Raw genomic sequence first — 24,582 nt, 5'->3', positions numbered from 1 at the left:
GAGGGATCAACAAAGACTTCTCTTTCTGGTTCTGAGGTTGTGCCTAAAGGCTTGAAAACTGGGTGTATTAGTGACGGTTCTCCAAAGAAACAGAACCAATCTGATGGTGTGTGTGTGTGTGTGTGTGTGTGTGTGTGTGTGTGTGTGTGTGAAAAGAGAGCTTGATTTATTTTATTTTTTTAAATATTTATTTAGTTTTGAGAGAAAGACAGAGAGTGAGCAAGGGAGGGGCAGAGAGAGGCGGAGACACAGAATCTAGAGCAGGCTCCAGGCTCTGAGCTCTTAGCACAGAGCCTGACTCGGGGATCAAACCCACGAACTGTGAGATCATGACTTGCGCTGAAGTCAGATGCTCAACTGACTGAGCCACCCAGGTGCCCCTGGTCAGTCTTTTTCTTAAGGCCTTCAACTGATTGGGTGAGGTCTGCCCCCATTATGCAGGGTAATCTGCTTTACTCAAATTCTACTTATGAAAATGTCAATCTCATCTAAAAAAAACAAAAACAAAAACAAAAACAAAAAAGTCTTCACAGCAACACCAAGAAGTGTTTGACCAAGTTTCTGGAAACCATGGCCCAGCCAACTTGAAACATAAACATCACATTTGTGTACCCTTCTGGCTATGGGTGTCCGAACAAAATCTTAACTACGTAATTGATCAATCTAGGATATAAAAACTCTCTTGGATTCTAAAATAGGTCAAAATGTTTGGTCTAGAGATGAGGAAATCATGGAGGTCATGGAGACTCTGAGCAAACCTCGGAGGTATGTTGGGGCTTTGGGAGCCAACCAGAGGGCTGACGTAGAACTAAAGAGGGTCATTGAAGATAGGCAGATCTTAGTTTGCTCTAAGAAGGAATGTTTTGAGAGCTGTCTGAAAATAGAACAGAATGGGCTTTCTTGGGATGTCATGAGCTCCCTAACACTGGAGGTATGCAAGCAAAGTGATGTTGCAGAGGACTCCATTGGTGGAGGGCTGGTGAGACAGGGGTGAGTGACTGCACCCACGGGCATGATGGAAATGGCACTAAAATGGCACTAAACAGTTCTAAACTGTGGCTCCTTGTTCTGGCTCTATCACTAGCTTGCCACGTGACCTTCAATGAGTCCCCATCCCTCTCAAGGTCTTTTGGCCCCCAAAGTAGAAAGAAGGGAGGTGAATTAGATATTCTTTGAAGTCACTTGCAATACCAATATCTTTTCAAAGCTAAGAACTCAGGATCTGAAGACCGCTATAGTTTTGAGTTAACGCATACCCATGCAGGACAACCCATCTTGTTCCACATACCAAAATGTCTGCTCAGACATCAATCCCTCCTTACAGACTGACTCCTCAACAGCTCAGTTCTTCCCAAAGAGTCAGGCACTGGGCAGCAGGACTCCTGAGATGGCTGTTCTCTCCCTTCCCTTATTTCCCTGGAACAATTTCCAAGAGCATTTCTACTGTGTAGATCCTTAGGCAACATGCCATCTAACTCTTAGGGGAAGCCCCACTGGCTTGCTAACTTTCAAAAGAAATTCTGAATTCATTTCTTTTGAATTCCTGATGCAAGAATTTTTATTTTAATTCCGTGATGCAGGAGTTTTTAATTACAACCTATTTTATTGTAGCCAAAAGACTTCGTTGAATTAGCGATTAGGCAAGAAGGTAAAATGATGAGACTTTCTAAACATGTGGAATTTGAGATAAAAAAAAAACAAGCTGCTGTGCAGACAGGAAGAAAGAAATGGAGACAGAAGGGTTCCACATTATAGCTTTCAAGTGGATAGTCACGTGGTCTCATGAGTGTGGTTGTAATTATATGCATTAATTCTCATGGCTTCATTCCAAAGTGTTCAATTATCACAATCATGTAGCTGAGAGGGAAGAGAGTGCCTATTACTGGCAGATATCACAGTCCAGCCAGTATAATTTTTGAAGTAAACAGTGGCCTTAAGGAAAAAATATATATATACATATATATATAATATATATATCATATATAAAAATATATATTATCATATATATCATATATATGATATATAACATATATTATAAATATATAAAAGTAATAATATATAAATATACATTATATTATATAATATATAATATAATGTATATTTATAAAATAAATATAATGTATATTTATAAATTTATAAAATTATATAATTTATAAATTATATAAATATATGATATACATAAAATCATGCCCTTATTTTTTTTTCCAAAAAAGATTACTTAAAGAAAACTTCTTTAGCATTTGCCCTGTAGCAAGAATCTTACACGCATCAAACCACTTAATCCTGGCAGCAATTCTGTGATGCAGATGTTATTAACCCTCATTTTACACATGGGAGAACAGAGCCCCAAAGAGGACAAGCTGACTTGCCTAAGATTACTCAGCCAGGAAGTGACAGGACCGTTTCTAAATGTCCTCCAGCTGACTCACTGAGTGTGGTCCTCCCTGCGCTGGGCCCCTGTTCTCTGCTCCATGAGAAGGAGTAATCCCTGCCCTGACTAATGTGCGATGCACAGTGTACAAGCACAGACTATTAGATGTATGACTATGATGGGGGCAAAGGACAAGAATTGGGAGAGTTGAAGGAAAAAGTGTTTTGAAACCAAAACACAGTGCTATTAAATTTTAGAGAGTATTGGTAAGTATTACTCATTTACTTTATTTTTTGTCTTTTTTTGAGAGCCAGAGAGAAAGGGAGAGAGTGCAAGCAGGGAAGGGGCAGAGAGAGAGGAAGAGAGAGAAAATCCCAAGCACTCTCCAAGCCATCTGGACAGAACCCAATGTGGGGCTCGATCCCACAAACTGTGAGATCATGACCTGAGCCAAAATCAAGAGTCAGACACTTAACCAACTGAGCCACCCAGGAGCCCCCATCTTTTTGTCTTTATCCCTGAACTATTTTTTGTTTTTTTTTTTTACTTTTTTTAATATTTAATTATTTTCAAGAGACAGAGCATGAGCATGAGCAGGGGAGGGGCAGAGAGAGGGAGACAGAATCTGAAGCAGGCTTCAGGCTCCCAGCTGTCAGCACAGAGCCTGATGTGGGGCTCAATCTCATGAATTGCAAGATCATGACCTGAATTGAAGCTGGACACTTAACCGACTGAGCCACCCAGGTGCCTCTACTTCTTTTTTTTTTTTTTTTCTAAAGTTTATTTATTTATTTTGAGAGAGTCGGAGTGAGAGAGAGAGAGCAGGGGAGGGGTAGAGAGAGAGGGAGGAGAAAGGATCTCAAGCCAGCTCTGTAACATCAGTACAGAGCCTGATTTTTTTCAATGTTTATTTATTTGTTTTGAGAGAGAGAGAGAGAGAGAGAGAGAGAGAGAGAGAGCGCTTGCGCGCACAAGAGGGGGAGGGGCAGAGAGAAGGAGAGACAGAATCTCAAGTAAGCTCCATGCCATCTGTGCAGAGCCTGATGAGGGACTCAAACTCACAAACCGTTGAGATCATGACCTGAGCCGAACTCAAGAGTCAGTGGCTTAACCGTCTGAGCCACCCAGGTGCCGCCCTCCCGACCCCCGAAATTACTTCTTTTAAAAAAATTGTTTATTTATTCATTTAAGTAATCTCTACACCCAACATGGGGCTTGAACTCACTCCGAGATCAACAGTCACATGCTTTTCCTACTGAGCTAGGCAGGGGCCTCTACACATTTTAATGTTTTTGTTTGTTTGTTTGTTTGTTTTGAGACAGAGAGAGACAGAGCATGAGCAGGGGAGGGGCAGAGAGAGAGACACACACAGAATCCAAAGCAGGCTCCAGGCTCTGAGCTGTCAGCACAGAGCCCGACGTGGGGCTAGAACTCACAGACTGTGGGATCATGACCTGAGCCAAAGTCGGACACCCAACCGACTGAGCCACCCAGGTGCCCCTCTACACATTTTAAATATGCATGTAAGTTTTATTTGTCCATCTGGATTCACCCCCCACACACTCCTCCAGCCTGCGATGTGCATGGGAGGTGCGTCTGTACAAGCTATAACCCCCATCAGTGTAGCCCACGTCGGCGGGACACTGTCAGTGCCGTGGCCAAGTCCCTTGGACCTCCCCCCACTTTAGCCCTCCACAGGCTCTCCACTGCCAGCATCTGCTCCTTGGTGGCTGAGGGCTTTTCCCACACAAGCTCTGTCTGCCAGGCTGGCAATCCAAAAGTACTTAGGAATTCACACCCGTCCCCAGGAGCAGCCTTTGGTCAGAGACGCTAGAGTCATAAACACCCCGACTCCTTGACCCTTTGGTGGAGACGTTTTGAGGCATGTGTTTCCATTGTTCCCCAGAGTTTCTCTGTGACACCGAGCTCCAGTCACCCACCCTCCTCTACAAGCATTTCCTGAGCTTCTCCATAAATGATTGCACTGAAACCCTCATGGCATAGTGTGCCTCAGAGGGAAGCCGAACGAAGAGAAATTTCCTGGATGTCTGGCTTCCCGTTGCAGTCAGCTAAGGGGAAAGAGGCAGCAGGAGCGGAGGCTTTTTACATTCTACCTTCCACCCTGGGGATACCAAAGCCTGGCTCTGTCCTGGGCCCAAAGGTGCCAGCTCCTGTGAGGAGGCCCTCTTCACATTGCTCCCTCCGACTCCAAGTTCCAGTAAGTACTCCGTCCCCTGGCCCCTTCAGGCCTCAGGCCATAAATGGCACCTCATGTTGACTAGCCCCGGGGGTGTTCCAGTATTCCTTGCGATTATGCTCTGCTCCACTCACCCTTTTTGTAAGCAAAAACACTAACTCAAAAAGATACACGCACCACCATGTTCATTATATACGATGTTCATTATATACAATAGCCAAGGTATGGAAACAACCGAAGTGTCCATCGATGGATGAGCGGATGAAGAAATTGTGCAATAAATGCGATGGGTATTATTCGACCATAAAAACAAATGAAATCTTGCCACTCGTGACAACACGGATGGACCTCATGAGCATGTGTGAAGTGAAATAAGTCAGACAGAGGAAGGCAATTATCATATGATCTCTTCACTTACGGATACGTCCTGGAATGTCCTACAGATGGAATCTAAAACCAAACAAAAAAACTTTCCTGGGAGGGCAGGAAAATTCTCAGATGAAACACTGATGGCTCAAAACCTAAAAGCGTCCCCAAGAAATGAATTGTTAAGAGGCACCCAAGAGGCACAGATAGATGGCGGTGTGGGCAAGACTAGAAATCCCGGTCATCCAAACATAATAAAAGAAATAACTTGGTGCTCATTCAGTAAGCTGGAGATCCAGTTTAACTTCAGACAAACCACTTCCTCTGTCTGAACCTGTTTTTCCACTTGTAAATGAAGGAATCAGACTAAACTCTGTGGTCTGATGGCAAATACTTACATAGCAACCTAACACGGTCTATGTTCTACGCGCTTAAACTTTTATTCATTTGTTTTACCTTCACGGCAAAGGGTAAAGCTTGTTTGGAAGAGCCCTTGACACCCTTCCAAATGGCCTGCCCTCTCCCACACCAGCATCCCCTTCTCAGTCCGAGCAGGAGCTCTGAAGATCTGATGAATATGTTTAGCAGCGGACTGGCTCTTTCTCCGGGCCTATTGTGAAATATGCTTTCCTGGTAATTTCCTGTGGTAATCATCATGCTTTGTGATTTGGAACAAAGTAGAGACTGGACAAGTTAAGTTTCATCCCCTTGTTTTGAACATAAAAGCGTCCGATCCTTTCCATGATGTTTTTATTTTGACTTCAGAAAGAAGAAACAGATAGTCTTGATAAGGAAATAAACTCTCAGTAGCTGAATTGAGCTAAACCATGAAATGGATTATCCCCTGGCCCAACAAGGGCCTCTGTGATGTGTGACTCCAACCCACCAGTCATTTGGTAGTCTGAGTGCATGATGTCCCTGGGTTGGGCATCAGGAAATCCTGTAGGCTCTACCTTCAAAATATAGTCAGAATTTCTTGTCCATGGCACTGTCCTGTCCTGCCTGGATGATTGCAGTAATTACCACACTTTGTCTTTCTGTAGTCCATTCTCAAAATAGCATCCAGGGTGACCCTTGTAAAACGTGAGCTGGATCATGTCACTGCTCTGCCTGAAATCCTGCGATGGCTCCCCCTTCCTTCAGAGGAAAAATCCAATGTCCTTAAAATGCCCTTCAAGATCCTACATGAGCTACAACCCCCTTACCTCTGGGACTTCATCTCTGAAACTTCTCCCCTTGCTCACTCCTTAACAGCCCCTCTGCTTCCTTGCTTATCCTTAGTCAGGCCTTAGAGACTTTGCTAGGCTCTGCTTGGAAGAGTCAGATAGCCACCAGCCTACTCCCCACCTCCTTCAAATATCTGCTCAAATCCTACCTTCTCACGAGGCCTACCCTGACCACTCTATCTAAAATTGCAACTTGGGGCGCCTGGGTGGCGCAGTCGGTTAAGCGTCCGACTTCAGCCAGGTCACGATCTCGCGGTCCGTGAGTTCGAGCCCCGCATCAGGCTCTGGGCTGATGGCTCGGAGCCTGGAGCCTGTTTCCGATTCTGTGTCTCCCTCTCTCTCTGCCCCTCCCCCATTCATGCTCTGTCTCTCTGTCCCAAAAATAAAAATAAAAAACGTTGAAAAAAAAAATTAAAAAAAATAAATAAATAAAAAAAAAAAATAAAATTGCAACTTGCCTCCCTTCCCCCATTTCCTTCTGAAAGAAGAATTGCTTAAAGATCAAAAGGGAAGTATTTTTTTTTATTTGCAGACTTCTGTCTGCCAGCAAATTCCAGATAGTTGAAGGTAGTATTCATCCATTCAGCACATGCTTATTGAGTGCTTGCTCTGTGTCAGGCACCAGTTAGGCAGGAACTCAATATTCAATTTCATTTTATTCAAATCCACAATCAATACACTGGTGGTCTTCTAGAAGCCAGGCTTGCAGGGCGGTGGTGAATTGTGTAGAGATGCAGGTCCAGCCAAGTGTAGTGAAGGCAATAACCTTGAAATGAGGACATGTGTTCAAACCCTGGCTTCACATCTAACTTCCTCTGTGGTCTTAACGAATCCCTTCCCTTTTCTGGGCTGGCTGTAGTTCATCTTTACAATAAGGAGAGTGGTCTAGTTACTCTTTAAGGTCACTTCTGGCCTACTGTTCCATGATTTTACCCTTATTTCCCTGAGGGCTGTGTCTCTTGAGCTAATTGTGAGTTCCCAAGGGTGAGTGGGCAAACAAGCCAGAGAAGGAGGATATGAGCGGAAGGCACGGCCATGAGCTGTCCCTTGCGAGCCAGCACTTGAGAGGCCAGAGGTCTGCCTTAAGCAGCGGCAGCAGTTGGGTAACAGCTGCAGTGGTTAACCCGAGGTCGCCCTGTGGATCCTCTGGCTGAAAGAGGACACCCTGCTCCCGTCTCCACATCCTTAGGAGAGCACAGAGGAAGTGTTCCCTGGTGCCGCAGAACTGACATCAGCTTTCTGTTGGTCTACTAAGCCCAGAGAAGGGAGAGTGAGGGGGACAGGCTTTGCTTTGGCTTGAAGTGTGCTTGGGAAATTCTCCAGGGGGGGGGGGGGGCAGGGGGAGGTGAGGGGAGAGCACTCTAGAGGTGGGAAATGTACTGCCTCCGACGGGAAGGGTGCAATCCCAGCAAACTTCCAGGGCAAACTTGAACAGGCTATCCATTAGCATTCCACTGATGCCTGCATTTGCTTGCTTTCTTCTTCTTTTTTAAGTGTTGTTAGAGTGACTGGTTTCTTACTCAGCTGTAGATACGAATTAACTGATGAGGTATGAAGCAGGGAAGGGCATTCGTGGAATGAGAAAACAGAATATGGCAACAGGAGCATATTTCTTGACTCTCTGGACTTCATTTTCACCGCCTGAAAAATGCAGGGATTGAAGTAGGGTCTTTCTAGTATGTGATGATTCTGAATCGTCACCAGGGGCCAGCAAACTCCAAACCATAGCTACTGCCCATTGCTGGGAATGCAATGGTGCGGACACCACTGAAGCAGGTTGGCATGGCAAGCCTTGGAAACCAAACCAGGTGTCCTCCTGTGGTCCTCATTTTCTCACTGCTCCAAGGGCCTGCCTCCCAGGCCAGTGCGTGGGCCTTGCTGCTGTCCAGGGCCCATGCTGCTAACTATCTGCACCCTGGGGATTCTGTTCCCAGTGATTGCCAGTCACTGAGCACAGAATTCTGTCTGTCCTAGCTGCGGTGGGCAGGCTCTCTTGGGAGGTGAAGGCACCCAAACAAAGGTCACTAGGGAAGAAAGTTAAACTGACCGTGGTGGTGGCCTCTCTCTCCTGTCCCCCTTTACCGCACCCCCTTGTCACTGGCCTTTCTCCCTCTTCGCTGGGAGAAGGTCTTCAACTTGGGGCAACGTGTGCCCACCATCCTGCAAGGGGGCAATACAGAGAGATGGAACAGAAGTTTTCTCTGTTGTTATTTAGCTATATAATATCCTTGATTTTGCCTCTTGGCCTGCAAGGCCTGGAGATATTTGCTATCTGGCCCTTTACAGAACAAGTTTGCCAACCCATGGCTGTAGTGTCATCTGTAAGACGGTAAAGTATGGAGTCAGATGACCTGAGTTCATCCACTTCCTATTAGCAAGACCTCGGGCAAGGTCCTTAACTTCTCTGAACCTGTTTCCTTACCTGTAAGACTGAGTTAATAGCTAGAGCGTCTGCCGGATAGGCTTGCTATATATATGTTAGGTGACTTGTGAACAACACCAATCAGGCAATGTGAGCAGATTTAGCAATCTGTGCACATAACACATAGTCCCAGATGTATGTCATCAAACAAAATTTTCTGAGTCCCTACTCTCGGCCAGGCCCTCTGCCAGGCCATGGTCTGGAAGGGAAGATAGACTTGTTAAAAGACAAAGGCAATGCAGTGTGTCAGTTGCTCTAACAGGACACAGCTGTGGGACAAAGGCAAGTGTGTCCAAGTCCCTCTCTGTAGTTTCAGACAAGGTTCCACTGAGGAAATTAACCTCGAGCTGGCAGGCAGATAAAGGGTATTCCTGGCTGATGGAACTGCATGTACACAGACATGAAGGTAAACAAGGACACTGCACATTCTTGTTGGTGGCCTTGAGGGCAAGTGGGAGATGTTTGGAAGGTGGGGCTGAAGAGGTAGGCAGGCCCCGGAGCCTGGGGGACCTTATCACTACCTCAAGAGTCTGGGGGAGTCTCCTGTTGCTAAGTGTTGGAGAGTCACTGGAGAAAGCGGAACAACCACAAAAAAAGGATCAAGATCAAAATATGGCTTTCAGAAACATCACTCTGGCTCAACACGAAGAGCCAACCAAGGAGCAGTCAAGAAGCTACAGTACATCCAAGAGAAAGATTGTAAAACTGAATGAAGGTGGTGGCTATGAGGACAAAGAGAGACAGGTGGATGAGTTATTTGGGAGGTAGAATCCAAAGGGAAGAGCCACCCAGGAAGCACCGAGGTTTTGGGCTGGGGCACTTACATGAGAGTAAGGGCATAGCTACAGTAACAGAGGTCAGGATATGTGGAAAGGTAGGGAGCTCTGTAAAAACGTTCAAAGTCCAGTCTGTGGACAGTTTCCCAGAATGAAGCCATAGCTGCACTCCTCTGCTATGTTTACACTTGGGAAATATGCAGAGGCCAGCACTACCATCACATTTCCTGGGCAGGGCCCCTCGGAAGGGCCAGGAGGGGTCTGATGAAACAGCGGCTTTTTTTCTTCTTCCCCTTCTGTTTACTTACTATGACTTTTAGATGAGTGTGCAGATTCAATGCAGGGAAACCTGTGATTAATGCAGTTTTCCAGCAAGAAACCAAAATGAGAAAGTTCGCCCAGGCAGATGGCCAGCACGGGTCAGAGTAGCCTGCCGGGATTGTTTTGTTTTGTTATTTATTTTTTTTTTTTTTAATTTTTTTTTAACATTTATTTATTTTTGAGACAGAGAGAGACAGAGCATGAATGGGGGAGGGGCAGAAAGAGAGGAAGACACAGAATCTGAAACAGGCTCCAGGTTCTGAGCTGGCAGCACAGAGCCTGACGCGGGGCTCGAACTCACGGACCATGAGATCGTGACCTGAGCTGAAGTCGGACACTCAACCAACTGAGCCACCCAGGCGCCCCGTTTTGTTTTTTAATAATTTTGATATTCTAGCATAATACTTGTCACATCTTGGCATCTTTTTAAAGGTTTGGTTTATTTTTTAGAGAGCATGTGAGCAGGGGAGTTGGGGGCGGGGGGCAAAGAGAGAGGGGGACAGAGGCTCCAAAGCAGGCTCTGTACTGAATGCAGTGAGCCTGATGCAGGGCTCGAACCCACAAACTGTGAGATAACGAGCTGAGACAAAGTCAGACACCCAACTGACTGAGCCTCCCAGGCACCCAGCCAGCCAGGATTCTTAAGCTGTAGAGGAGCCTGAGCCTTTGATGTGGGAGCTCAATTTCAGCCCTCTCCGCAAGACCTCATTTGACCAAAGTGTGACTGACTTCAGTTTTTTTTAGTTGTTATTGTGGATTTACTCTGAAGGATTCTTTAGAGAAATGAAAACCCCTTTGGGTTTTTCATTCATGGGATAATTAGGGGCCATTTCTTACATGTGCCTAGTACTTCATAGTTCACAAAGTGCTTTTATAGCTGTGGGGTTTTTTTCTATTTTCACCAAGACAGGAATTATTTTTCCCATTCTATGTGTTATGAAATGAGACTCAGAGGTGGAAATGGCTTTTTCAAGATCACATAGCTAGAAAGTGCAAAACTATTCACCCATATTTGATAATATTCCGTGTTGGCAGAACAATGGGGAATTGGGAGCCTTGGATACTTACTGTGAGAGTATACATTGGTCTGGTCTCTTCACAAGAGCTCATTGCCAATAATTTTTTTTGAATTTCTTTTTTAAGGTTTATTCATTTCTCAGAGACAGAGACAGAGCATGAGTGAGGGAGGAGCAGAGAGAGAGGGAGGCACAGAATCTGAAGCAGGCTCCAGGCTCTAAGCTGTCAGCGCAGAGCCCGACGTGGGGCTAGAACTCATGAACCGTGAGATCATGACCTGAGCTGAAGTCAGAGGTTTAACGGACTGAGCCACCCAGGCGCCCCACCAATAATTATTAAATATGGTTACCAGTTAGACAGCAGCTCAACTTTTGGGTCCCTATCTTAGCCTCAGCTTCCCTTAGACAGCAGAGAGATCAAAATGAGAGCTTGCAGGCAGGGAGCCAGGAAAAGTCAACCAGTTGGAAGAAAGGTCAATACAAGGGCACATCATCAAGCTGGGCATTACTGCATGCAACTAGGGCTCGATCTTGCTGGTACCCCCTAACGTCACACTGAGAATGTCTGGGAGAAGGGAGAGGGGGGCATTTATTGATAGGTTCCCACCTAGGTTGGTGAACAATTGTCCCATAAAATGTTAACTCCTTCACACTTCCAGGTTTGCCAAGTGGATTCCCAGAGGGATTTCAAGAAGGTATTCGTGTAGTAATCACAGTTAAAAGTAAAAAGGGTTGGGGAGGACCTGGGCCTGGCGACTGGAGTTGGTACTGGAAGGCAGATCTTCACAGTGAAGTCTAATTTTCAAAGTCTGACAGGTAGGGCTCTGTGGAACTGGAATCATGGAGAATAGAATCCATCCCCTTAAAGGTGGGGAGAGAGTCCTACCAAGAGATAGGCAGAAACTGAGGGTTGCTGAAGGCAGGGCTGTGGGGGGGGGGGGGTGGTGGGAAAGGGCGACTGGCATTGAGGAAGGCACTTGTTGAGATGAGCACTGGGTACTGTATGTAAGTAATGAATCATGGGAATCTGCCCCAAAACCAAGAGCACACTGTATACACTGTATGTTAGCCAACTTGACAATAAATTATATTTTAAAAATACAATAAATAAAACATAAAAAATAATAATAATAAAAAAGAGGCAGGATGCTTTCTGTTTCTGTCATTGGAGACTTTCCATATTCCATAGCACAGTGGGCAGAGACTATCTGATATCCTGCTAGGTAATGGTCACAAGGCAGCAGAGACAAGGCCCACCATGCTCAGTCTTGGGGCCAAAGACAGAAAATTAAACAAGTGATTATCAAACCACAGTGGTTCTCCAAATTTGTGGGCATGAGATTCAGCTGGAAGCTTAATAAAGATTTAGATTTCTGGGCCCTGCCCCCCAAATTCTAATTTGGGTCTTGATAAGGGCCTGGAATCCTCATTTATAGTGGTAATTCTCAGGTAATTCTAGTGTAGGTGACCCAGGTCCACACTTGAGAACCACTGCCCTGGGGCCTAGACTCTGAGTCCTTTGGGGGCAGTAATTGTCTCCTTTATCTCTGCTTCCCTCCCTAATTCCTGTCACAAAGGGACAAAATAATTGCCCATTGAACTGAATTGTTTGAAACCACTGCTCCAAAAAGTGTTTCACATGGAGTCAGCTTAAGTTTGTAGCCTCCCTCTACCTGTAGTCTCTGGGACTTGATTTTACCAGAGGAGTTGAGTCCAGCAAAAGCGATTAACACTCAGCAGAGACTAGGTTATAAGCCATAAAGCCAAGGAATTCATTAACAGGAAGAAATACATTTTCTTGTAGGAGCAGAGTCCACCCATGAAACTATTGCTTGGTGAATAAGAGGTCAGAGTAAATGGAATTTACTGACTTTTAGGCTTAAATTGTTAAAATGGGACACAACCTCTGAGATAACATATAGGAGAACACTGTATAAATCAAAAAGCACTATATTCCCTGTAAGATATTACTAACATCATCATAGTAAAAAATACGGTAGACAGAACACCTAAATGTGTAAAGCAAATACTGACAGATCTGAAAACAGAAATTGATGGTACAACAAGGGGACTTCAATGCTCTACTTACCATAATGAATAGAATATCCAGACAGAAAACAATAAAGGAACAGTTGACTTGAACAACACGATAGGCCAAATGGACCTAACAGATGTTAACGGAACATCGTACCTAACAGCCATAGAAAATGTCTTCTTCTCAAGCACACGGGGGTTTTCCTCCAGGACAGATCACATGTTAGGCCACAAAATTAGCCTTCAAAATTAAGAAGATCAGGGGTTCCTGGGTGGCTCGGTTGGTTAAGCGGCCAACTTCGGCTCAGGTCATGATCTCACGGTCCGTGGGTTCGAGCCCCGCGTCGGGTTCTGTGCTGACAGCTCAGAGCCTGGAGCCTGTTTCAGATTCTGTGTCTCCCTCTCTCTCTGACCCTCCCCCATTCATTCTCTGTCTTTCTCTGTCTCAAAAATAAATAAACATTAAAAAAAATAAAAATAAATTATTTTTTTTAATGTTTTTTTATTTATTTTTGAAGGAGAGAGAGAGACAGAGCATGAGCAGGGGAGGAGCAGAGAGAGAAGGAGACACAGAATTCGAAGCAGGCTCCAGGCTCTATGCTGTCAGCACAGAGCCCGATGCGGGGCCCGAACCCAAGAACCACGAGATCATGACCTGAGTCAAAGTCGGACGCTCAACCGACTGAACCACCCAGGCACCCCTCCTCTTTAAAATCTTTTAAGAACAGGAGAGGAACCACTCCCAAATTCTTTTCACAAGGCCAGCATCACCCTGATTACAAAAACAGACAAAGACACCACAGGAAAAGAAAACTACAGGCCAATATCTCTGATGAATATAGATATAAAAATCTTCAAACAAACTAAATTCAATAACACATTAAAAGGATCATACAGGGGCGCCTGGGTGGCTCAGTCAGTTAAGCGGCCGACTTCGGCTCAGGTCACGATCTCGCGGTCCGTGAGTTCGAGCCCCGCGTCGGGCTCTGGGCTGATGGCTCAGAGCCTGGAGCCTGCTTCCAATTCTGTGTCTCCCTCTCTCTCTCTGCTCCTCCCCCGTTCATGCTCTGCCTCTCTCTGTCTCAAAAATAAATAAAAAACGTTAAAAAAAAATTTTTTTTAAATAAAAAAAATAAAAGGATCATACACACCATGACCAATTGGGATCTATCCCTGGGATGCAAGGATGGTTCAATGTATACAAATCAATCAATGCGATACAACACAATTAAAAAAATGAAAGAAACCACACGATCATAAATAGACACAGAAAAGGTATTTGACAAAGTTCAGATCCATTCATTATTAAAACTGTCAGCAAAATGAGTATAGAAGGAACTTACCTCAACATAATAAAGGCCATATATGAAAAGTCCACAAATAACGGAAAAACTTAAAAGCTTTCCTTCTTAGATCTGGTACAAGGCAAGGATGCTCACTTTTATAACTTCTATCCCACATAGTACTTGAAGTCCTAGCTGGAGTAATTAGACAAGAAAAATAAACAAAAGGCATCTAAATTAGAAGGGAAGAAGTAAAATTATCTATGTTTGTAGATAACATCATCATATATGTAGAAAACTCTGAAGACTCAAAAAAAAGCTGTTGGAACTAATAAATTCAGCAAAGTTGATGGATACAAAGTCAACATATAAAAATCAATAGTGTTTCTATACACTAATAATGAGCTATCTGACAAGGAAATTAAAAAGACAATCTCACAATTGCAAAAAAATAAATAAAATACTTAAACTTAACCAAAGAGATGAAAGATTTGTACACTGAAAATTATATATTGATGAAAGAAATTAAAGAAAATACTAATAAATGGAAAGACATCCTGTGTTCATGTATTAGAAGAGAATTAATATTGTTGTAATGTCCATACCATTCAAAGTGATCTACTGATTCAACGCCATTCCTATCAAAATCCCAAATTCATTCTTTACAGAAATAGAAAAAACAACCCTAAAATTCATATGGAACCACAAAAGACTCCTTTTTGAGCAAAGAGAACAAAGGAAGAGGCATCACAGATCTTGATTTAAAATATGTTACAAGCTACAGTAATCAAAACAGGCATAAACACAAACATATAGACCAATGGAACAGAATAAAGAGCCCAAAAATGAATTCACACATCAACAGTTAACCAATCTTTGACGAGGGTGCCAAGGACACAATAAATGGTGTTGGGAAAATTGGATATCCACATGCAAAAGAATGAAATCATATAAAAAATCAACTCAAAATAGATAGGAGACCTAAACAGAAAACCTGAAGCCATAAAACTATCGGAAGTAGACATAGGGGAAAACCTTCTTGATATTGGTCTGGACAATGATTTCTTGGATATGACCCCAAAAGCACAGGCAACAAGAGCAAAAATAGACAAAAGGGATTCCATCAAACTAAAAACCTTCTACATAGCAAAGGAAACAATCAACAGAATGAAAAGGCAACCTACAGAATGGAAGAAAATACTTGCAAATCATATAGTTGATAAGGGGTTAATATGCAAACTACATAGCAAAATAAATAAATACTCCAATTTAAAAATCTGCAAAGGACCTGAATAGACATGTCTATGTGTCTATAGATAAGTCAGATATATCTAGAAAACATACAAATGACAACCAGATATATGAAAAGGTGCTAAACATCACTCATTATCAAAGAAATGCAAATCAAAACCACAATGACATATCACCTCACACTTGTTAGAATGGCTGTTATCAGATACAAGATAACCAGGGTTGTCAGGATGTGCAGAAAAGAGAACTGTCATACATTGTGTGAGAATGTAAACTGGTACAGCCACTATGCAAAGCAGTATGGAGGTTCTTCAAAAATTAACAATAGATCTATCTTATGATCCAGCAATCCCACTTCCGGGCATATAGTCAAAAGAAATGAAATCAGAATCTTAAAGAGATAGCTGCATTCCCATGATCATTTCAGCATTATTCACAATAGCCAAGATATGGAAACAACATAAATGCCAACAGATGAATAAAGAAAATGTGATATATAAATATATGCACAATAAAATATAATAACTGTAATATAAATATAATATAAATATAGGTATCCTGCCATTTGTAGCAACACAGATGAACCTGGAGGACATTACGCTATGTGAAATAAGCCAGACCCAGGAAGACAAATATTGCATGATCTCACTTATGTATGGATTCTCAAAGTCAGACTCATAGAAGCAGAGAGAATGGTTGTTGCCAATGGCTGGGGAAAGGGGGAAATGAAGAAATGTTGGCCAAGGGGTACAAAGTTGCAGTTATGCAAGGCGAATTAACTTCTGGACACCTAATGTATAACAATGTGACCATAGCTAATACTGTATATTATATCCTTGAAATTTGCCAAAAGGGTCGATCTTAAGTGTTCTCATCAGAAAAAAAGAAAAGAAAGAAAATGGTAATTATATGAGGTGATGGATATGTTAGATTGTTTGAGTTCATTATTTCACAATGTATATCAAATCACCAAGGTGTACACCTTAACTATATACCATTTTAAATTGTCAATTATACATCAGTAAAGCTGGAAAAAAAGAAAGAAAATATGCTGGAGGCAGTATGCATAGGAGTGACGCAGGCAAGCTCTGAAGTCAGACAGAACATAGTTCCGCTGCTATTTTTGAAATCTTAGACAAGTGGTTTCAATTTTCTGAGCCTCAGTTTCCCATCATTCCCAATACAAATGATGGTACCTGGCTTTTGGAATTTGGGGGAAAATTAAACGAGACAATGTACGTAATCTTTTCATAGCGTCTTGTACTCAATAAGTGTTCAATAGATGTTAGCTAATATTAATATTCAGTTCCATTTCTTCTCAATCACCAACTCTAATGTCAGACAAATAATACAACAGCGCAACGAGAAAAACACGCAACTGGTGGCAGGTAACCTGGGTTCCAGTCTCTGGGTTCCAGTCTCTGCTACATTTTACATAAAATAGGTCATTTTACATAAAATAAGCCTTAGTTTATGTATTAGAAAAAAAAAATGTAGCCGACACCTAGCAATAATGTTCATTCATTGATTTAATTCCTTCACTAGTAATACTTGTAGAACGCCCACAATGTAGAGTTAGTCCTAATTCTAAGTATTCGAAACCTGGAAATGAATGAGAAATGGTTTCTGTGTGGAGGAGCTCACAGTCTAGTAAATTTCCAACGAGATAATGTCTGTGAAGATTTTCTACAGGTCAGTGGCAAGTGTGGTGTGACTCTTAACCTTCCGGTTCCGAAGGCACTCTGTCCCTGAGATCTTCCATCTACCTTCTGGAAGTAGGTCTGGAAGGTGAGGGCAGGAGAGGCGGTTGTAAATTAAACAAAAGAGCATCCTTTCCTTCTGGAGAAACAAGGAAAAGGAGAGCACCGGGCCAGTGTGGATTTGACCTGTGATTGCGTACCTAATGACCGAAAAGTCAGACTTCCGTCCGGGCAGCAAACGCCCACTGAAACGCTGGGGGAGAAACGGGGATTCCCAGCTGCGCACGCGCACTTTAACTTTCGCCGAGCGCCGGGCCCCCTCTAGATCGGAAACCTTACGCAGTCTCCTACGAAAGACGTAGGAAAAGCGGCGTGGAAAACGCAGGCTCTTGGGTCACGTGACGCGACGAGAGCGTCGTTGGCTCCTCCCCCTCCAAGATGGCGTCCCTGCTGCAATCGGAGCGGGTTCTGTACCTAGTCCAGGGAGAAAAGAAGGTTCGGGCCCCGCTCTCGCAGCTTTATTTCTGCCGCTATTGTAGCGAGCTGCGGTCGCTGGAATGTGTGTCTCACGAGGTAACGCAGTCGTCCCATGAAGTGTGTGTGTGTGTTGGGGGAGGGGAGAAGGGTTCGTCCTAGTCACCGCGACTGGCGGGTAGTTATTTCCTAGCTTGGTGATTGGCTGTGTCTTCTGTCGCTCAAATTTGCTTGCGATTTAATTTGCTTATAATTTGTCATTTGGAAAGAAGGAGCGGCCTAGGGTGGGGCTGAGCTGATCTTTTGGTTCTAGAGCACCCTTTGATTGGATAGACTTGACTTTGGGGACACTGACCGTCTCCTGGGAGTGGGTTGGTAATTGGGTGGGTTGGGAGGAAGGTGTAAAGGTGCTTATTCAGGCTACTTCAGGGGCAAGATACAGTCTTTCCTGATTGATACCGGGTGGAGCCCGTAGGCATTCTCATTCATGCTCCTCCCATCCTGGAAGTTCTGCCCCTACTTTGGCCAGAAACTGGGCCTTCCTCTGTCTGCCCGGGCTGTGTTCTGGCTCATGCCTAGGCCTGCAGCAAGGAAGAGGTTGGGTTGGGGCAAATTGAGTGAAAAGCGCTTAGAATAAGGTCTGTCGTGTAAGAAGCTCAAAGGGTTCTATTCATGGCGTTTCTCCAGAGGGAATGGTGCTGGCCTTCGCAGGCACAAGTGGGGTTGGAAGTGGGATTGCTCAGAACGTAAAAGACCTACCCCATTTTTTTAAATTATCAAATAAAATTCCCAAACTTCTGCACCATTTGGCACATCCTGTTATTCGTTTAGTAAGCTTCGGAAATTAAAAGACAAGTAAGACAGAAATCCTGCTGTTGAGTGATTCATGATCTGGTTAAGGAAAAGCTACTGGTAACAGTTACTGTTTAGTCAGTGCTTTCTGTATGCTGTGGTTTACCTAAGGCCAATAGAATGAATACCTTTTTAAAAAACTATTTTGTAGTTAGAGCAACAGGCACAATGTTTGCCCTACATCAGCCAAAAATTTGGGGGTGGCAGGGAGGATCAGGATTTGAAACTGCAGCCTTTCAAATCATGATTTGAAACCCGATTCAGAGAACTTCATTGAAGATCCCTGGACTGTTAAAAGTGCATATGAAAACGTGTCCTATACTGTAAGCCATTTTACACATTATTATTAATAATAATTATCTTGTTGGGTGTATTTTTCATAGTATTAAGAATTGTCAGAGAAAGCAGTTAAATAATACGAGAGAAAAATCCATGTATTTTCTTTCTCCATTAGTATTTTATCTGTGTATATCTCTTTAGCGGGTCCTTTGTCTTTTAGATGTTTCCTATTCCAGCTTCACCTCCAGAATTTATTGGATTAGAGTCTCATTTGGTGGTCATTAGAGAGATCAGTCTCCATGATTTCTAAGGATCTGTTAGAGAGTCTGTCTGTGACCACAACTTTTACAGACAGACTGGTATGTACCTGGGCGTTTGGGGTTTGGAGAAGGATGAGGCTAGTGAGGGGTGGAGGAACCCAGAAAGTTCTTGGTGAGAACCTGGGATTGGATCTTCATATGAAGGGACGGGCATAATTTGAAAAGAGCCACAGGAAGGAACAAATTATAGTTGGCCTTTTATGATGAATACGTGTAAATATTAGTTAGCAATATTGTATGTTCCTGGAGATTATTTGAGCAGCACCTTTATTTTTTCAAAGGTAGTCCTGTGTATAGCAGATGATGAAAGAAGAAGCCAATTTCTATCATCATGCTGATATTCAAATAAATCTGTGTTTACATCTGAAGGTGATTAGGGTTACTAGAATTGTCAGACAGGATCTACCTACATTAAAGAAAATAATTATTCAGACCTTAAAAAATACAATGAATTTAATTTTCTACTGTGTTTTTGAGTTAAACACAATAAGACTATCTTGCTAGCTTAGTAGTTTAATTTGCCATTTAAATATTTCCATAGTTGGCTCTAGCTGATTTTGTAAATGTTAATCTATACTTCTGCAAATGTGTAATACTTCAGTAAGGAGAAAACTTTTAAGTCTTCCTTAACAATTTAAGTGTGGTCAAGTTATTACAGTCCATTAAAGCTAAGCAGGATGGAAGGATATTTGATCACAGCTTCACAAATTGGGTTATTTTATTTCATTAATCTGTTCCTTAGATTATCATAGAGTTCTTCTTTTACAAAGACAACTTTTAACACATCTCATACATGATACCCTGATGAAAGGGAACAGGAAAGAACAGAAAGGAAAAATGGAAGGGTTTTAGGAAATCCAGAGGATAAGAAAAAACTTGGTTGAAGAATAAACCCTAAGCTGAAAACAGTCTAGATTCTTTGGCAGATCAGTGGTTTCTCACTTGCCACTGCAGTATATTTTAGAATTCACTATTTGGCGTAGACATATATACAAGCTAGACTGAGTGCCTTTTTCTCTGATTTTTTATTTCTTGTTTCTTTCTAGGTGGACTCCCATTATTGTCCCAGTTGCTTAGAAAATATGCCATCGGCTGAAGCCAAACTAAAAAAGAATAGGTAAGACTGGGATCCATTTTTTTTCTGTTTTCCTCAACTATTTTTTGAATAAAACACATGGAATTAACTCTCATTTTTAACTAGCTGATTTTCATTTTTTAGCATCACCTTTGCTAAAGATGAAATGTCCTTTGATTTTTTTAAATTAATTTTCTATTTTAGGACAGTTTTAGACTTAAGAAGTATTGTGAAGATGGTACAGAGAATTCTATTACTTCATACACAGACTCCCCTATTGTTAACGTCTTGCATTAGTATGGTATATTTCCTTCAAATTAATGAACAGCATGGGTACTTTATTATTAAATAAATGCTATATTTTATTCAGGTTGCCTCAGTTTTTCCCTAATCTCCTTTTTATGTTCCAGGATTCTATTTAGGATACCCACATTATATTTAATAATGATGTCTCCTTAGGCTCCTCTTGCTGTGACACTTTCTTAAACTTTTCTTGGTTTTGATGACCTTAAAGGTTTTGAGGAGTACAGGTAAGATATTTTGGAGAATGTGCTTCAAACAGAATTTGATGTTTTTCTCGTCAGCGGGGGAAATGTGTTTTAGGGAGGAAGACAACAGAGGTAAAGTGCATCTTTTGTTACATCACCTCAGGGGTACATACCATCAATAGGACTTATTACTGTTGATGTTAACCTTGATCACCTGGCTTGAGCTAGTATTTTTCAGGTTTCTCTGATGTAGAGTTACTCTTTTTCTCCTTTTTTATACTGCACTCTTTGGAAGAAAAGCCACTATTACAGTCAACACTCAAATCGTAGGGAGTTATGCTTCCCCTCTGTGAGGGTTATCTACACCAATTATTTGGAATTCTTTTGCATGGAAGATTTTTCTCTCTTCCCCTATTTATTTATCTAATCATTTACTTAAAGCATGAATATTGATTTCATATACCTTAGGATATAATCTAATACTCACTCCTTCCTTCCTTCCTTCCTTCCTTCCTTCCCTCCCTCCCTCCCTCCCTCCCTCCTTCCCTCCTTCCCTCCTTCCCTCCTTCCTTCCCTCCCTCCCTCCAGCTTTGGCCATTGGAGCTCTTTCTGTAGACTCCTATAACCCTTTTACCACCCCCACCATTGCATGGGCGGGGAGTTTGGGAGGTTGTTCATTTGTTTGAGCATTTTCTGACTTTCTGGTATTGCAAGATAATCCAGGCTCATCCCAGGACTCTGCCTCAGTCCTGAATTAGCCATTTCTCTAATTAGTCTAAAGAGTTTAAAGTCTCTTTCTCTAAAGAGTCCTGGTTCCTTTTATTAGAAAACTGGTATTAAAAACCAAGATCTGGGTAGTAGGTATGTTTGTTGCTACTGGGTGCCATTTGGTTTTTAGCTTAGCATGTATACCTCCATGGATGCGAACCGCTATTACTTATCCTTCCTGAACCCAAGAAATAGCTCCTGATGATCCAGACACTGTTTTTTGTATGCTGTCCACACATTAATTTTTATTTAATCCTCAAAATATCACTGAGCAGTAAACAGTGGGCAGGTACTATTATTATCCTTATATGAGGATGTTATCCACATGGCAAAATACCGCATAATTAGAGTTATGGAGCAGAGCTTCAGAACAAGTCCAGGAGTGGAAGTGAAATCTTAATAATCTCAGATGGTGAAAATTAAAAGCAGCAAGGCCCAGGGGCCCCTGGAGGGGAAACATTGGCTGAGCACTAGGAAGAGTAGTGCCTAAGGAGAGAGCAGAAAGCCCTGAAAATGCACTGCTTCTGAACTACTGCAGTTTGATGGCACTGTTTGGTTGCTGGGTCGGTTCTGGCACAGCACACAAGCAGTTATTTTCCAAACCCAGTTTCACAGCTTATTGTGTTGTTGCCTCCCAGGTTTCCATTGTGCAACTGCTCTTCCTCTCAAGGCATGAGCTGTGACATTTGTCTTCGTCAGAAATCTTCGTGATCTGTACAAGCCTAAAATGAGTCTGAAACAGTTAACCCCAGACTGTTTAACAGTGATTCCCTCTGTGGAGTAGGATTGGGTTAGGCTCTAATTCTTCAGGGACTTTGGTGCTGATTGCATTTTTTACAAAAGATAATGAACATTATTATTATAAAAATATATTAAATTTTTTTTTTAATTTTTAATGTTTTTTATTTGTTTATGAGAAAGAGAGAGAGAGCATGAGCCAGGGGAGGGGCAGAGAGTGAGGGAGACACAGAATCTGAAGCAGGCTCCAGGCTCAGAGCTGTTGGCACAGAGCCTGATGTGGGGTTCGAACTCGTGAACCACGAGATCATGACCTGAGCTAAAGTTGGACCCTTATCCGACTGAGCCACCCAGGTGCCCCTATTTTTAAAATTTTTAAGCAAGGTTTTAATACCTTTTTTTATTTCTTACTGTTTGAGGGTCACTCCTTCCTTATAGTTCTCTCTTGAATTCCTAACACCTAGAACAATGTGTGGCACATAGCAGGTGCTTGATAAATGTTTGTCAAATGAATGGACAGTTGTGTTTGTTGTGTTATAGGTGTGCCAACTGCTTTGACTGTCCCGGCTGTATGCACACTCTCTCCACTCGGGCAACGAGCATCTCCACACAGCTTCCAGATGACCCAGCCAAGACCACCATGAAGAAAGCCTATTACCTGGCCTGTGGATTTTGTCGCTGGACATCTAGAGATGTGGGCATGGCAGACAAATCTGTGGGTGAGTCAGGTGGACTTCAGCATGAGATTTTGTGAAATTGTGAAATTTTGTGAATAATCGCCCACAGATTATTATTTCTGTTACCTGTGGAAGGTAGGAGCTAAATTCCAAGCTAAATCTTTCATGTTCCCAAATTCTCACATTTGTGGGCTACGATGTTTCATCTAAAACTGGGTAAACTATTTAGTTTTCTTAGAGTTAGTAAAACAGTATGGATAAATCTGACACTTTCTTAGAATCAAAATATTAATGCTTTTCATAAAAAAGAAACACTCCTGATGATGAAAGACATCATGAACAGATCTAAAAGATAAAAGTAACAAGACTAAGAAAAATATTTGGATCATATATAACAGACTAAAGGTAAATAAATAAAAATAAAGAACCCTTGTAAATCAAGGAAGAGACCCCAAAGAAACATTGGGCTAAGGATAAGAATAGCAGCTCTCAGGAGTGGAAATAAAAATGATGAATAACCAAAGTGTGTGCATGGAAGGACCCACAGTAGGGTTAAAATGATTCTCTATTTTCACAAGTCCCATCCCTCGTGTTTCCTTACCCTTGAAATATTTTAGGCCTTTCTTTTTATTTCTACTCTTTCTTTGAATATCATGAAATGCCTTGTACTATTAATATTCTGTATATGTGAGTTTTTCAGGTGTTTTTAACACTATTAGGAGTTTCTTGGGAACAAAGACTTTGTTTTGAATGTCTGAATTTTTCATTTAGTTTTCGTTGTTCAGGTGATTGGATTTTTGTTTTCACACGCAACTTGGTGAGGTAAATTTTTTAAGTCAATAAATATGCACAAAGGTATGTTTAACTTTACCAGTAATCAGGGAAATGCAAATGAAAACTTCATTGATTTGACAAACTTTTTAAATCTGTTAATATCAAGGGTTGGCAAGAATATGGGAGAATATTCATTTCATGTACTACTGCCTTGGAGAGCAGTTTGATAACATTTATTAAATTTATTTCTTTTTATTTTTATTAAAAAAATGTATTTATTTAAAATGTATTTTTATTAAAAAAATGTATACCCAACATGAGGCTTGAACTCAAAACCCCGAGATAAAGAGTCACATGTTCCTCCAACTGAGCCAGCCAGGCACCTCTATTTATATTTATTTTTATTTTAACAAAATAAATGACATTTTATTTATTTATTTAACTCCAGTACAGTTAACATACAGTATTACATTAGTTTCGGGTATATAATACAGTGATTCAACACTTCTATATATTATTCAGTGCTCATCATGATAGTGTATTCTTAAATCTCCTTCACCATTTATTTTAACTTAAAGATTTTTTGTTAATGTTTGTTTATCTTTGAGAGAGAGGGACTGAGTGCGAATGGAGAAGAGGAAGGGGCAGAGAGAGAGGGAGGCACAGAATCTGAAGCAGGCTCCAGGCTCTGAGCTGTCAACACAGAGCCTGACTCAGGGCTGGAACCCACAAACCATGAGATCATGACCTGAGCCAAAGTCAGACACTTAACTGACTGAGCCACCCAGGGGCTCCACCTTCACCATTTATTAAAATTAAATTGCTTTTATTCTTCTCCCCAACAATTCCATATCCAAATATCCCGGAGCATTCAAACACATCCTCAAATGTGCATATGTAAAATGTTTGTCAGTGAAACAGAAAAACTGTGTTGGTTTGGACCTAAAGACCTAAGGCCCTAATTACCTCTCCATCATTTGAGTATTTCAGAGCAGAGATTGCACTTATCTTCAGTAAAGGAAACTTCCTTTATTTTTACATTTCATCTATACTCCATGGTTAACACCAGAAAGTAGAAACTGTGTATAGTCAGTTCAAAATCTTGAGTTGCTATTTAGTTTTTATAAAAACAGTAGTATTGCTAACTCCTCATTGTCTTTTTATTTCTGAAATT

At 42.0% G+C, this 24,582-nt stretch overlaps 1 protein-coding gene across 2 annotated transcripts in view; it reads left to right on the top strand.

Moving 5' to 3' along the window:
• The first annotated feature begins 17,368 nt into the window (after positions 1 to 17,368).
• The window catches only part of DCTN4 (dynactin subunit 4), a 31,845-nt gene continuing 24,631 nt past the window's right edge, over positions 17,369 to 24,582 (top strand). The window contains exons 1-3 of one of the 2 annotated variants that reach the window (XM_058720285.1): positions 17,369 to 17,536; positions 19,935 to 20,005; positions 22,498 to 22,676. In XM_058720285.1, coding sequence (XP_058576268.1) covers positions 17,402 to 17,536; positions 19,935 to 20,005; positions 22,498 to 22,676 — 385 coding nt within the window. In that variant the 5' untranslated portion in view covers positions 17,369 to 17,401. The remainder of the gene's footprint in view (positions 17,537 to 19,934; positions 20,006 to 22,497; positions 22,677 to 24,582) is intronic. The other variant, XM_058720291.1, reaches the window with a different exon arrangement.

The sequence above is a fragment of the Neofelis nebulosa genome, chromosome 1 (genome assembly GCF_028018385.1).
Source record: "Neofelis nebulosa isolate mNeoNeb1 chromosome 1, mNeoNeb1.pri, whole genome shotgun sequence".
NCBI classification, from domain to species: domain Eukaryota; kingdom Metazoa; phylum Chordata; class Mammalia; order Carnivora; family Felidae; genus Neofelis; species Neofelis nebulosa.
This window is presented reverse-complemented; position numbering and strand designations above follow the sequence as displayed.